At 42.6% G+C, this 14498-nt stretch overlaps 1 protein-coding gene across 2 annotated transcripts in view; it reads right to left on the reverse strand.

Annotated features, from left to right (window-relative positions):
* BICRAL (BICRA like chromatin remodeling complex associated protein) overlaps nucleotides 1-14498 on the reverse strand; it is a 102470-nt gene that overhangs the window by 26952 nt on the left and 61020 nt on the right. For both annotated transcript variants that reach the window (XM_070418575.1, XM_070418576.1), the window contains exons 3-6: nucleotides 10422-10467; nucleotides 9981-10029; nucleotides 9826-9894; nucleotides 4609-6282 (exon numbers count right to left, since the gene is read on the reverse strand). In XM_070418575.1, the coding sequence (XP_070274676.1) occupies nucleotides 4609-6282; nucleotides 9826-9894; nucleotides 9981-10029; nucleotides 10422-10462 (1833 nt within the window). In that variant the 5' untranslated portion in view covers nucleotides 10463-10467. The remainder of the gene's footprint in view (nucleotides 1-4608; nucleotides 6283-9825; nucleotides 9895-9980; nucleotides 10030-10421; nucleotides 10468-14498) is intronic.

The following is a 14498-nucleotide window of genomic DNA, read 5'->3' on the forward strand; positions in this document are numbered from 1 at the left end:
GGGTGGGTTCGCTGTGTTCTTCCAGCTTTTCTGTGGGTCTGGAAGTTTTCATGATGCAAAAGGTGGGGTGGAGACTTATGTTCACTCTACAAGAAGCTGGCTACATTGGTTGCCTGCAAGCGGCTGGGTGGCGGGAGGACAGGGGGAGGCACACTTCACTGTAGTAGACACCTTTCTGTGCCTTTTGAATTTTGAATCCAAGTTGGTCCGAAGTTTGTCCGTTACTGTTAAGCTGAATTTTGAATCTAACAAAGGATTCCGTATTATCTATACCGAAATAAAGTTTGTATTTAAAAACTTACTCCTCTGTAATATGAACCCTTTAGAGCAGCGGTTCTCAACCCGTGGGTCGCGACCCCTTTGGCGGTCGAACGACCCTTTCACAGGGGTCGCCTAAGACCATCCCACATATCAGATATTTACATTACGATTCATAACAGTAGCAACACTACAGTTATGAAGTAGCAACGAAAATAATTTTATGGTTGGGTCACAACATGAGGAACTGTATTTAAAGGGCCAGAAGGTTGAGAACCACTGCTTTATAGTATCAAAGCTTGCTGAATTAAATTTTCCCAAATAGACAAACACTAAGGCCCCTGATGATGGTATTTTTTCATTAAATGTTCTATAAAGAAAGTAATACTAAAATTATAGAGTAAAAGAGTTGCTGTTAGTGTCTGTGGCTATCCTGGAGTTAGAATGCCAGGGGACACCTCACCAGTCCTTCCCAATCCATGCGGCACCCAAGGCCGCGACCTTATCCAACACACCTGCTGCTTCAGCCGCTCCCCAAAGTCCACAGCACGAACACACCTGACATCATGCAACTGACCTAGTGCCCAACACTTTCTTGGCATAAAAATCACAGATTACTTTGGTGCTGCCAATGTAGGCTTCTTGTTACCTTTGGGTAATTGCAACTTTGGGGAGGCAGAGATAGTTCTTTCCCCACTGAAGCATTTTTTTTAAAGGAAGGAAAAGAAATGACTATGCTTTGTAAGTAATTACAGTAACAAACCTAAAGCAGATCAGTACACACTGATATAAAATAATCCTCAAGTGGTGCTTGTATGTACCTGTGTTCTCTGGGAAAATAGGAAGAGCCTAGAAACAGTTGGCCCCTGGGAGGGAAACTTGGGGAAGGAAGACGGACTTTTCACTTTAAACTATTTTGGAACAGTTTTTAATTTTTACCAATTGCACGCTTTACTTATTTTTTTTTAATGCATAAAAATGGTTTGATAAATGGTGTCCAGGTATCACCTGCCCTATGAGGGGTGAGTTTTTAAAACTAGAAAAATGAGAATAATCTATAATTCCACCACCCAGAGAATTGTTAATGTTCTAGTACATTTCCTTCTCATCAAGTTTCTGGTGTTTTATAAGCAAAAGGGTCTTCTGTTTTCTAATTTGTCACATTGTCTCTCCCTATCATTTTTCTAAAAGTGAAAACAAATTTTTTATTAAAAAATTTTACATTTTAACATGTACTTTAATTATTTTATACTTAAATGTGCACTTAAAATTATTTTGTAAGCCTTTCCCCAAATCTTTATTTTTTGAAAACATTTTAAATGGCTACATAGTACTTCATCATATCCAATCATTCTCCTATTATTAGACATTTGGGTTTTTAGAAAATATTTTTTTGCCAAGTATCTATAGTATGCTCTATTTGGAGTAAGAAAGGAGAGGAAACAATAGTGTATCTGCTTAGCTGTACAGAAATAGCATAGGATAAATAAACTAGAAACTAGCCCAGCGGGTGTGGCTCAGTGGTTGAGTGTTGATCTGTGAATCAGGAGGTCGGGGTTCGATTCCCAGTCAGGGCACATGCCCAGGTTGTGGGCTTGATGCCCAGTGGGGGGTGGGGGGGGGGCGTGTGAGAGACAGCCAATCAATGATTATCTCTCATCACTGATGCTTCTATCTCTCTTTCCCTCTCACTTCCTCTCTGAAATCAATAAAAATATATTAGTAAAAGAAAAAAGAAATTGGCTCCTTTAAGAAATGGTTGATTCCAGGGCAGAGGCATGCACAGTAAGAAAGGAACAAGGAACATTTTGTTCTGCCAGAAATTAAAGAACGTGCTCAAAGCATGATGCAAACATGTCAGAAGGACCAGCAGCCAATTGGAGGGGTGCCCACTGGCTATCAAATTCAACTGAGCATCAAGCCCTGGCCAGTGTGGCTCAGTTGGTTGGGCGTCATCTGGTGCACCGAAGGGTTGCCGGGTCCATTCCTGGTGAGGACACATGCCCAGGTTGTGGGCCCAATCCCCAATAGAGGAGGCAGCCGATCGATATTTCGCTCTCACATCCATATTTCTCTCTCTCTCCCTCCCTCTTTTTCCTCTCTCTCTAAAAATCAATAAAAATATTTTTAAAATAATAAACTGAGCATCAAAATAAATGACTAACAATTTATAACCCACTGAATAAAATAAGAATCTGAGTTCCTACTGATATAAACAAACATATAAGTAAAAGGGGGAGAAGGAAAAGCTTTTTCTTAGATTACAATGCCAACAATTAATGCAGAATAAGTGATGGAATCAGAAAATCTGTATTTGGTGACCATCACAATAATAGCCAATTCAGTAATAACGGATTCAATTAGGAATTATCAATAATTATCAATGGGAGCTTAAACGAGTGTATGCAAATCGGATGAGCAACTGGATATCCAGTTTCATAGTATTTCCCAGAAGAGACTTATTAAGATGCATCAGACACCATCGTAAGCAAGTGTTCAAAGGTAACATCACCAGTAATGGGACAAATCCACGCTGTGAGGACACACCCTTCCTGTGGCAATCCTACCAAAACTGTAGGCCCCACATCTAATCCCAAAGAAATATCAGAGAAATCCAAATTCAGGGACAGTCCATAAAATAATTAGTTGGTACTCTTCAAAAATGTAAAGGGCAGGAAAGCCAAAGAAAGATAGAGAAACTATTACAGACAAAGATATGACAAGAAAACTAGACAGCAATCCTGGATTGGATCCTAGACCATAAAAACAACACAAAGTCATTTTTTCTTTTTTGCTAAAAGGGATATTACTGTGAAAATTGACTAAATTTGAAGAAGGTCTGTAGATTAGATAATATTTTTCTTCCTCAAAGCTGATTTCTTGATTTTGATAACTATAGTAAGGTTATGTAGGGAAATATCTCTGTTTTTATAAAATAAACACTGAAGTCCAAAGTATTTAGGGGTTAAGGACATCATGCCTGCAATTAACTCTAAAAAATTAAGGTAAAGGGTTTGTAAAAATTCTTTATACTATTCTTGAAACTTTTCTGTAAGTCTGACATTATTTTAAAACACATACACACGTACACACACACACACACACACACACATATCCCTTTGGTACCAAAGGTAATACACTGAACATCCTTGATCATAAACAATCTTTGCTTCCTTAGGATTCTGAGTAGAATTACTAAATCAAAGGTATACAGCTTAAAAAATATTGATGTGTATGGTAGAGAAGTTTTTGCATACCTCTAACTGTGGAGGAGCAAGGCAGTGGAAACGGAGGATTGAGAGATTAGACTGTGGGGCGAAAGCAGGTGTGTAAGTGGAACTAAGGAATGCGCTTACAATGAGTGGGAACCAAATGCTAGGTTGGGCAGATGGGGGTGAGGGATCAAAGCTGATGACATGAGACTCTTCAGAAACATAACCCTCAAAAAAAAAAGAAAGAAACATAACCCTCATGTGGTTTAGCTGATGAGCCACTGTAATTTACGTACACAATGGCATGGTAAGAGCAGACTCTGGTATTGGTCAAATGACAGTGCCTTGCATTCCTCCCTCTATATGCATCCCCCCCAGTGCAAGCCAGTTATTCACCATTGAGTCACACCGGGTCCCTGAGCCTTTCTGGTTGGCACCCAAGAGCCAACTACAACTTCTCCACCAAGTACATAGTCCTATGACCTAATGGCTTGCTATATGATGTGTTAGTAAATAATCTAAAATAAGAATTCATTTTAAATGCCCATAATACGTTCAACCAAGTACATATAGTAAGTCCTCACTTAAAGTTGTTAATAGGTTCTGTGACTTTAAGTGAAACAACGTATAATGAAACCAGTTTTTCCACAGGCTAATTGATGTAAACAATAGTTAAGTTCCTACAGCATCTCATCGTTGTAACAAAACAATGTTGAATGAAACGATGTTACTCAAGGACCTGCTGTATATTAATTTGCCTCTTATTGAATAATTGCTATTTGCCAGCGACTAAGTGCTTCATGTGGGCTCTACCATTTAATCCTCCAAATAACTCCATGGGGGTGGTAGTAGCATTATATCCATTTCACTGATGAGGAAAATTAAGTCTAGAGAAGTAAGTTAAAGTCAGACTTGATCCATGTCATAAAGCTTAGAGTCAAATCCATGAACCTGACTCTGAAGTCTTCACTCGAAACCACAATGCTATGCTGGATAAAAAAATTTTCATTGAGGAGAATAGAGGCAATGAATCAATCATACATCGGGAAATTAGGAGGAACATGATAGTCTATTAAAATACAAATCCCACTTTTCCCTTTCGCAATCACCCAAGCACTCATCGATAAAGGGAGCGTACCTGACAGAAGAACTGCTGCTGGGTTCCTGCTCCCGGTGCGTTACTGAAGGTGCTGGTAGGTTTGGAAGAAGAAGCTGGAAGACGATGAGACACACTGACCGGTACTGGAGTCCTGTTTGGCTGGGTCAGCTGATCTCCTGTAAAGTTTGATCCTGATGCACCCGACTGAACCGCAGACCCAAGACTAGGATGGACAGTGCTGGACGAGCTAACAGGGAACCGACTAGGTCCTGACATGCTTGTCACTGAGGGCATGGGGGTGAAGCCAGGTCTTCCCTGGGAGACGCTGCTCTGCCCAGGCGACAGGTGTAAGACCGTTGGTGATGCCTGTTGCAAGGGCATCTGTCCACCAACAATCTGAGGGGAGGCATGATTGACTATCACTGGACTTCCAGAGGCGGCAAACGTCTGCCCAGACACCAGCTGGACGGTGTTCTGGTTGTTCAGCATCTGCCCGGAATACGGTTGGTTGGTCCTGAGCATGTTGGAAGAGTTTCTGTTCAACATTACATGCTCTGAGGCCGCTTGGCCAGAAATGAGCTGAGAAGATTGGGCCTGAACAAGTTGCCCATTTATGGTCTGGACGTGATGTACCGAGTTGGAGCTGACGGAAAGGCTTGTGGGTACGAGGAACTGACTTTGGGGGGTGTGAGACTGGCCCATGGGAGAGTGAATGACGATACTACCCGCAGCGCTGCTCACTGGCTGTGAGGTGACCGGTTTTCTTGTGTTCTGTTGGTTTACGATGTTCACAGACATGTGCGGACCAACGACTGACCCCTGGGGTGAGCTCGCAGAGGCAAAAGAGATCCCTTGCTGCACGTGATGCTGCTGAATTCCCAAATTGTTCACATTGTACGTATTTTGCTGGCCCATCTGGATGGGCTTTGGCTGGATGTTTATTGGGACTTTGTTTGAATTTGGTGCAAGACCCCTCTGTATGATGATGTTATGCACAGGTAAAGATGTTTGAAAATTTGTGCTGTTAAACGGAACAGTAACAGGCTGTGCTACTGGACTGGAACTCGAGTTCCCAAACAAGGAGTTGCCATTGGGAGTCTGTCTATGTACCAGAAGTCCTCCACTCACATTGGATGGGGCTTGCTGCCCGCTGCCCTTTAATATGATTTGAGATCCATCTAGGTTGTTAATAGTCATCATGGAAGGTTGATTACCAAATGACCCAATTAACTGTATCTGACCAGAACCACTCAGCTGACCGCTATTAGACAAATGCTGGCTGGGCACGCTGATCCCCACGTGTTGCATAAATCCATGTTGCACACCCACTGTATTGCTTGCAAACGATGCTCCAACAGGCACGTGAGTCACCCCTATAGGCTGCAGCGTCTGACCTGAGTAATTAGAAACATTAGAAGCCTGAGTATAGGATGCTGATGAAGAAGGATGAAGCTGAGCTTGTGCAAACTGCTGGCTTGAACCTATACTGGCATCCAAATATGCCTCTTCTGCCAACGTCTGCTCAGTGATATTGGCCTCCTGCAAGGATTTCTGAAGGATGTCGAAAGGTTGGTCCTCACTGAGATCAGGAAGAGGAGAAGACTCAAGTTCATCTTCAAGAAACTGAAGGCTATTGGAAAGTGGCAGTCCATCACTGGGCCCTTCTCCAAGCTGGCTGCTCACAGCTTTGAGGGATGACTTAGGATCAGCATTCTATTAAAAAAAAAAAAAAGCAATATGTTACATGGCATATCCAACCTTTGAAAGAGATTCTTATAAAAAAAATTAATCTCACTTCTGAATACAAATAAAGCATGGCAGTTTGAACAGAACTCTCCAAACTGCTCACCTTATTCTCATACTGTATTTCCTTACTCATGATGCTGAACATTACTTTTGCAATTATATACATTAATTGCTCTGGTAAATAAGTTTATAGAAAACAGATAAATAACAGAAAGATACTGACAACTATCTGAAGTTTAGCTTCATTTAAAAAAAATATTTAGAGAATGAGAGAGAGAGAGAGAGAGAGAGAGAGAAAGAGAGAGAGAGAAACACACAATGATTTGTTGTTCCACCCATCCATGCATTCATTGCTTGATTCTTGTACGTGCCCTGACCAGGGATTGAACCCACAACCTTGGTGTACTGGGATGTCACTCTTATCAACTGAGCTACCTGGCCAGGGCTAACTTCATTTTTTTGAGATACTGGCACAGACTTTAATTTTCATAATTGCTTCCAGTCCAAGGCTTAAGCTCAACTCAGCCTGGGGTAGGTATGTATTGAGGAGATGGCCATGTCTAGTCCTTTGTACAACGGGAGTCTAAGTGAGTTTTGGGAGTTCAAGGTGTTGTTTTATGAGAGATCCAGAAGGTATCAGATTCAGCCCTATCTTTCAAGGCTTCTCAGAACTCCAGTTCTAACCTCCCCACCCAGGCAAGACCAGTCCAGGAAAAACTAGCTTCCTACATAAAATGAGTAAATGGTCATTTGATTTCTTAGAAGTGATCAGCTTATTATAATGCTTTAAAAACTGCTTCAGCATCCTATTCAAAAGCAAGTCTCTCAACATTTATTTATCAAGCACCCTCTTATGTGTTTGTTTCTGTCCTTAAGGAAAACATATTCCAACTAGAGACAACAATATAGGCATATGAAGGGAACTGAACACGGTCACTCATAAATAAGATACATTCTCACTATTCCAGCAGTTTTTCCTGGGACATGTCAAACTTATAAAAGATATGGACTCTATCCCTCATCTTGGAGCCTGTGAAGGCGTACTGGGAACAGGACTTCTACAATGACAAATGGGTGTGAAAGGCTGTGGTCCAAGGCCATTAAAAATTTGTTTTGTTTTGTTCTATTAATCCTCACCCAAGGATATTTTATTCCATTTATTTATTTTTTTTTAGAGAAAGTAGAAGGGAGGAAGGGAGCGAGGAGAGAGAGAGAAACATCGATGTGAGAGATGCATTAACTGCTTGTCTTCCACACACACTCCAACCGGGCTGGGATCAAACTGGAAACCCAGGTACATGCCCTTGACTGGGAATCAAACCCACAACACTTCGGTGCGTGGCCGACGCTCTAACTAACCACTGAGAAACACCGGCCAGGACCAAGGGCATTTTTGCTGGCTATAAGTGGGGTCTCTGGAATTATTTCGAGAGAGAGGATGAGCGAGAGAGAAAAAAACACAATGATTTGTTGATCCACCCATCTTTTGCTTTTTTTTTTTTTTAACCATTTGTACTCCATAAGCATCTATAGACACAAGCGGCGGACCTTTTTAAATTAAATTCAAGATATCGTGGCAGTTAACTGGTTAATTTTTAAAAATATGTTTTTATTGATTTTTAGAGAGGGATAAAGAGATAGAAACATCTATGAGACAGCAACATCAATTGACTGCCTCCTGCATGTCCTCTACTGGGAATCAAACCAGTGACTTCTTGGTTCATGGGTCAACACTCAACCACTGGGCCACACTGGCCGAGCGAGGATATGTTGTTTATTATTTTTTTTTTTTGAGAGAGAGAAACATCAATTGGTAGCCTATGGTACCCTCCCCGCCCAGGGATTGAACCTGAAACCTAGGAATCGAAACCACAACCTTTTTGGTGCATGAAATAATGGTCCAATCAACTGAGCCACCGGGCCAGGGCACACACAAGTTCTTAAAATTGAAGGTGTTCATACTGGAGATGAAGCTGAATTCTACCTAGACATGAGGTGTGGTTATGTGTATAAGGCAGAGAACAGCACAGTGACTCCTGGTGGCAAACCGAACAAAACCAGAGTAGCCTGGGCCAGGAACTCGTGCTCATGGAAACAGTGGCATGACTCCGGCCAAGTCCCAAAGTAACCGTCCTGCTAAGGCCATTGGACACAGAATCCATGTAATGCTGCAACTCTCAGGGACTTAAATGTATTGAAAAGTAAATAAATAAAAGTGAATTTGTTCTCTTGTTAAAAAAAAAGATATGGAATCAACAGCTATTTAAAATAAGGTGAATTGCCCTGACCGGTTTGGCTCAGTAGATAGAGCGCTGGCCTGTGGACTCAAGGGTCCCAGGTTCGATTCCGGTCAAGGGCATGTACCTTGGTTGCGGGCACATCCCCAGTGGGAGGTGTGCAGGAGGCAGCTGATAGATGTTTCTCTCTCATTGATGTTTCTAACTCTCTATCCCTCTCCCTTCCTCTCTGTAAAAAATCAATAAAATATATTTTAAAAAATAAAATAAAATAAGGTGAACTCAATGTAAATGTACTTAATGCTACTGAACTGTACATTTAAAATGAAGATGGCAAATTTTATAATATACATATATATTAAATACAATTTGAAAATTTTTTTAACGTGAAGAAAAAATTAAAAGTAGATCAATCAAGAATGAGTGGTCCAATGTGCAAAGCTGTAGGGCTTCTCAGCCCGAGCTGCTAGGGTTGGGGACAGATGATGCAAAGAACTACGTAGAAAAGCTGGGACTGGTGCACTGGACCCCAGTCAACCAGCAGTTGAAATGGGACGAATGTGGTCTCGGTCAGCTGGGCACCATCTCAGGACTTGGAGAATCATAGGCTTCAACGTAGTAATTTGGGTATCGCCTCCACGCAGGACCCCTTTCCTCCAGGTCAGGCTTCCTGTGCGGATGCTCCTGGAACTTGAGAATACAGGCTCCAGGACCCGGTGGCCTGCGTGAGAATCCTAGCTCTGCAACCCCTGGCTGTGTCATTTGGGGAGTACTAAGCTCTCTGTGCACAGTTTCCTCATCTGTAGAATAAGGATAATAACAGAACCTACTTCATAGAGTTACCGCGAGGATTAATGAAGTTAATTATGTTAAACCGTCAGTGCCTCAAACATACTAGATAAGTTTCAGTTATTATTATTCTTGTTTGAGATGAAAATATTTAGCATGTAACTACAATTAAGAATAATTTATTTAAAGCTACGTAACAAGGTTCAAAACTTTGTAATACTACTTTCTTAGATTATAACATTTCTGAGTCAGTTTAAAAAGAAAGTTGAAAGCTTAGGAAAATGGCATAGTAAATCTCATACAGCTTGTCTTGGCTAAGTTAAAAGTAGAAAATGTCAGCATAATTCAATAGATTTCCTTTCTATGTCAGTTACAAAAGACAAGGTAATCATTCTCATCCTGATACAAAGGCAAGTAAAGCCTCAATTCACAGGCATCAATGAGACAGAAACACTGATCACCGCATTCAGTCTCTCATACTCACACTAGAGTTGGCGAAAATTGAATTTGAATTGGCTGCAGAATATCCTGCATTAGTCAAGTCATCATTGCTCTGCAAAGGCACAAATTCAACAGAGGTTACTTTAACTGCAGAGAAGGAACAAAAGTTACATCTGCGGCGTGCTAAGTATTACTTACAGATTTATTACTAGGTCCATGCAGAAAATAGTTCAGTGCTTGTGGGTCTCTAGAAAACAATGAAAAAGGGGAAAGCAACCATAAATGTGATTCTTTTTCCCAGGGTAAAACAAAAATGACACAATTGCCTGAATAAAATTATCTCCCTATTTTAATTCAAGTTCATTAGTAGTTTTTCGTTTTACTTTTTTTTTTAATTGATGTTGTTCTATTTCCTATTACCATTCCTGGGACATATTAGAAAATAAATTTAATAAAGATAAATAAAGCATTACCTAAGTTTGATCCCTATCAACCCGAGTCTCTTTACTTGTTAATCCATACTATGATGATTAATTTTTACTTTAAAAACCCATCTGACTTTAATATGCTTCTTAGGTTGTTTTAGTAGAGGAAGCCTCACACAACTGATTCACCCTGATTTTGGAGCGAGCATCTTACCCAATAAGATCAAGGAGACACGAGTCGTCATCATCATCCATGACAACTATAAGGAAAGGAATAAGAAAACACTGTTTCAGTGAAGTGGAGTAAAGCCAGTAGCACCCATGCAACCTAAAAATATACTATGTACTTTCCTAGATAAATAACTGTACTGCATGTGAGTTTTTCCTCTAATTGCTGATTATTAATGGGATTTTTGTTTTTGTGTGTGTGATCATTCAAGAGATAAAGTATTCAATTTAAATAGTTTTTATTGAACACTTATCCTTAACTTACAAGTCAAAAAGGAATCTGGACAAATCAAAGATAGTTGGCAGCAACCCCTCATGCAGATTCCCCAACCAGACTGTAAACCATCAACAGCAACTTCCTCAAAATGTATCACGACAAGGGGAGAAAGAATATTTTTGTTTTAAAAAAAGATCTCATGGATACAGAAGTCTTTGAATTTTGTGACTGGATGTTTCCAAACATGGTGAGCAATCTGGATTCCTTGCCACATTTGAGCTATCTTTAGGAAAACAGAAAAGCCGCCCTCCCTCCTTTTTGAGACAGAAGAGACACCACAGTCCAGGCAGCACTGCCTCAGGCTTTGCCCCGAAGGTCCCAGGTTCCTCCCTCGGCAGCAACACTGCCAACTGTTCAATTCCAAACAATCTATATCCCAACACTATAAAATCTCAACCCCAATTCCCCCAGCTCCGGGCCCAGAACTCCCTCCCGCCCAGCCGTCCGCAGCATCTGCTCAGCCAGCAGAGTGACTGTGTTCTGGCTCAAACAATAACAACCCACAAATTCCAAGAGCAGTTCTCTCCCTTTCGCCTCCCTCCCCCGAGATCCTGAGATGCGGGAAACTTACACTAGTGATCCGACACCTGGCAACACTGCTCCACACCCATTTCGAGCCATGCGTGGAATAACTTACATCACGGAATGCCAAGGCCAAGAGTTCTGGAGCGGTTGGAAAGGGCAGTGTGTGAACGGCAGTTGGACGGAGGAATGAAATCCTGAAGAGATGCCCAGAAATGGGACACGCCCGAAGAAGGCAGAGGGATCATTTCTACTTAATGGTTTTTTTCTCCCTTAAAACTGCCATCTCCTCTCCGCTTCCCCCAAACTGCCCATCCTATCAGTCACAGGCTAAACAAATATAAAATCGACTCCTGCGCATGGAAGGACACTTGCTTTCCTCAGGAAGGGTCTGGAAGGGGTAAGTACCCCGGGTGTGGGACTGGCCCCTGGGTGGATGAACTTGTTCAGTTGCTGAGTGATCCGGGAGATTACAATCCATTTGAGTGAAACTTCAGGGGAGAGGAGAGGATGTGTGAGACAGGAGGAAGAAAGAGTTTATCAAAAGGTAACCTCCACGGCTTAAACTGTCAAAGGGGCAGCTGGTAAGTGAAAAGTGCTCTTAGGACTAAGATGTGGAGGTGCTCAAGGGCATGCTAGAATGACTGTACTAACAAAATGTGACTTTTGAGGAGTGAAAATGGCCCAGGAAGGAAAACAGGAAAACTGTTATTAAATAGATATGTAGAAACCTGTGTGAAGGGCTTCCCCTAAATCTGATATTTATTATGGTAGAATTGCATTGGCCAGACATCACCATCACATGGATTAATTAAATCTATAAAGTGGATATTACTTCTTTACTTCAACATGACCGTTTATTTTAATCCTCACCCAAGGATACCTTTTCCATTGATTTTTTAGAGAGGGGGAAGGGAGGATGCGGAGAGAAGAGAGAGAACCATGAACTGGTTGCCTCCCGCACATGCCCAGACAGGGGCTGGGAATCGAACCTGCAACCCTTGGGTCCGTGGGGTTGATACTCTAATGACTGAGCCAAACCAGCCAGGGCAATATGACCATTAATTGAGAGATTCACTGTACTCTGTAAATTCATTTATTTTAAAATATATTTTTATTGATTTTTAGAGAGAGGGGTAGAGAGATAGAGACCTTGATCAGAGGGAAACATCATCAATCAGCTGCCTCCTGCATACCCTCTACTGGGGATTGAGCCCACAACCCAGGCATTGAGCCTGACCCGGAATTGAACCAACCACTGAGCCACACTGGCTGGGCTGTAAATTTATTTTTAAGTGTTTAACAGTCTCTGGAACAAACTAATTAATAAAAAATCTGTATATATATATATATATATATAGCTAATATGTAAAGTGTCCCCTTGGGAGTTTGACCAGGAGACCAGGAGTTTGATCGCTCGCTATTATGTGCGCTGACCACCAGGGCGCAGCACAGAGCATGGTGGGCAACCAGCAGTGGCAGGGCATTGAGGGAGGGAGGGAAGGAGGAGGCAGGGAGGTGGGGGGAACCACACAGTGGCAGCATGCGGATGGATGGTGAGGGAAGGAGGCGGGGAGGCAGGGAGGTGGGGGGAACCTCGCAGTGGTGGCATGCGGATGGATGGCGAGGGAAGGAGGCGGGGAGGCAGGGAGGTGGGGAAGCTGATAGGCCCTTATCACTGGCCAGGCCTAAGGACCCTGCCTGTGCACGAATTTCATGCACCGGGTCTCTAGTGTAAGATAGTCTAAAAAAAGACCCCACAACACTTTTACAACTATCCCAGCTTCTCTCATACGTTACACCTGTTCCTAGTTCCTCTAGAAGACAAGGTGCCCAAGGGCTAACAAACAACTGAGAAAGGAAGCCAGCGCCCCTGGGGCTTTCAAACATAGAGAACACTTGCTACCCCAAAGTTCAAAGTGACAAGCTCCTCCGTGAGTAGCCCAAATAAAAACAACTTTACAAGAGTGGATGCAATGGAAAGCCATTGTGCGTCTCCCCTGACCAAACCTCACGGGCGCTCAAACACTTGACTGACAGAACACTTCCGGGGAATCCGCCCTAGTCAGTGGCATCGGTCCTACCAGAGAGACCTACCCCTTTTGCCCCCCTGGGTAGAACTCTATGAGCCTTTATACTGGGGGCACCCTGAGAATTCTACCTTTTAAAGGGCCACACTCATTTCTGACTTTAAACAGTCTCAAATTAAAAGAGGTGAACCTTACTCTCTATCGCCAGCTCTACATAGTGACAAAATACAGCCATAGTACAGCTTAATCCAGTAGTTCTTTCCCCCAGGAAAGTAAAGTGGTACAGTTTGACTATGATTCTAAAGTGGGAAGACAATCTGAGGATCAGAAACGTACTCAAAAGTGAAGAGCTCAGTTTTCCTTGGAGAGGTTCTCCCTTGACTTCTGGACTCCTGTTTAGGCTCTTTTCTCATTAAAGTAACAACCCTGGGACACTAGCTGGGCCTCTGGCAACAGGTGGATGTTATAAGGCTGCATGAAATGGAAGTCCCTTCTACAGGGGTAGCAAGTGTTCTCTATGTTTGAAAGCCCCAGTGATCTAAAGGGAAATCCCCAGATCAGTGGTTTAAAACCACTTCTTGGCCCAAAATCATGTGCGAGACACATCCCCCTCAGTAACAGCAGGGCACACAGCAGAATCTGTCATGGACAGAGGGGGCTGTAGCTCCCTGACAGCAGGCACCCCAAGAGTTCAGAGATCACTGCCCCAGATAGCTGACTACTACTCTTAAAAAATTAAAGCTAATATTTAAAATTGTTCTGAATGGAGTCAACAAACACTTTGGATAATACCTTTAATCAAGAGAACGCAGTGTAGCCTGGCAGGTGTGGCTCAGTGATTGAGCATCGAGCTATGAACCAGGAGGTCACTGTTCGATTCCTGGTCAGAGCACATGCCCGGGTTGTGGACTCGATCCCCAGTGTGGGGTTGTGCAGGAGGCAGGCAATCAATGATTTTTCTCTCATTATTGATGTTTCTATCTCTCTCACCCTCTCCCTTCCTCTTGAAATCTATCTATCTATCTATCTATCTATCTATCTATCTATCTATAATATGCAGTGTCCCCTTGGGAGTTTGACCGGGAGAACGGGAGTTCAATCGCTTGCTATGATGTGTGCTGACCAAAAGGGGGCAGTGCAGAACATGGCGGGTGACCAGCTGCGGCGGTGGGGTGCTGAGGAAGCAAGGGAAGGAGGAGGTGGGGAGGCGGGGAACCTGATCGGCCCTGATCGC

The sequence above is a fragment of the Myotis yumanensis genome, unplaced genomic scaffold (assembly GCF_028538775.1).
Source record: "Myotis yumanensis isolate MYYU_CA2020_CCGP unplaced genomic scaffold, mMyoYum1.0.hap1 SCAF_6, whole genome shotgun sequence".
NCBI lineage: Eukaryota > Metazoa > Chordata > Mammalia > Chiroptera > Vespertilionidae > Myotis > Myotis yumanensis.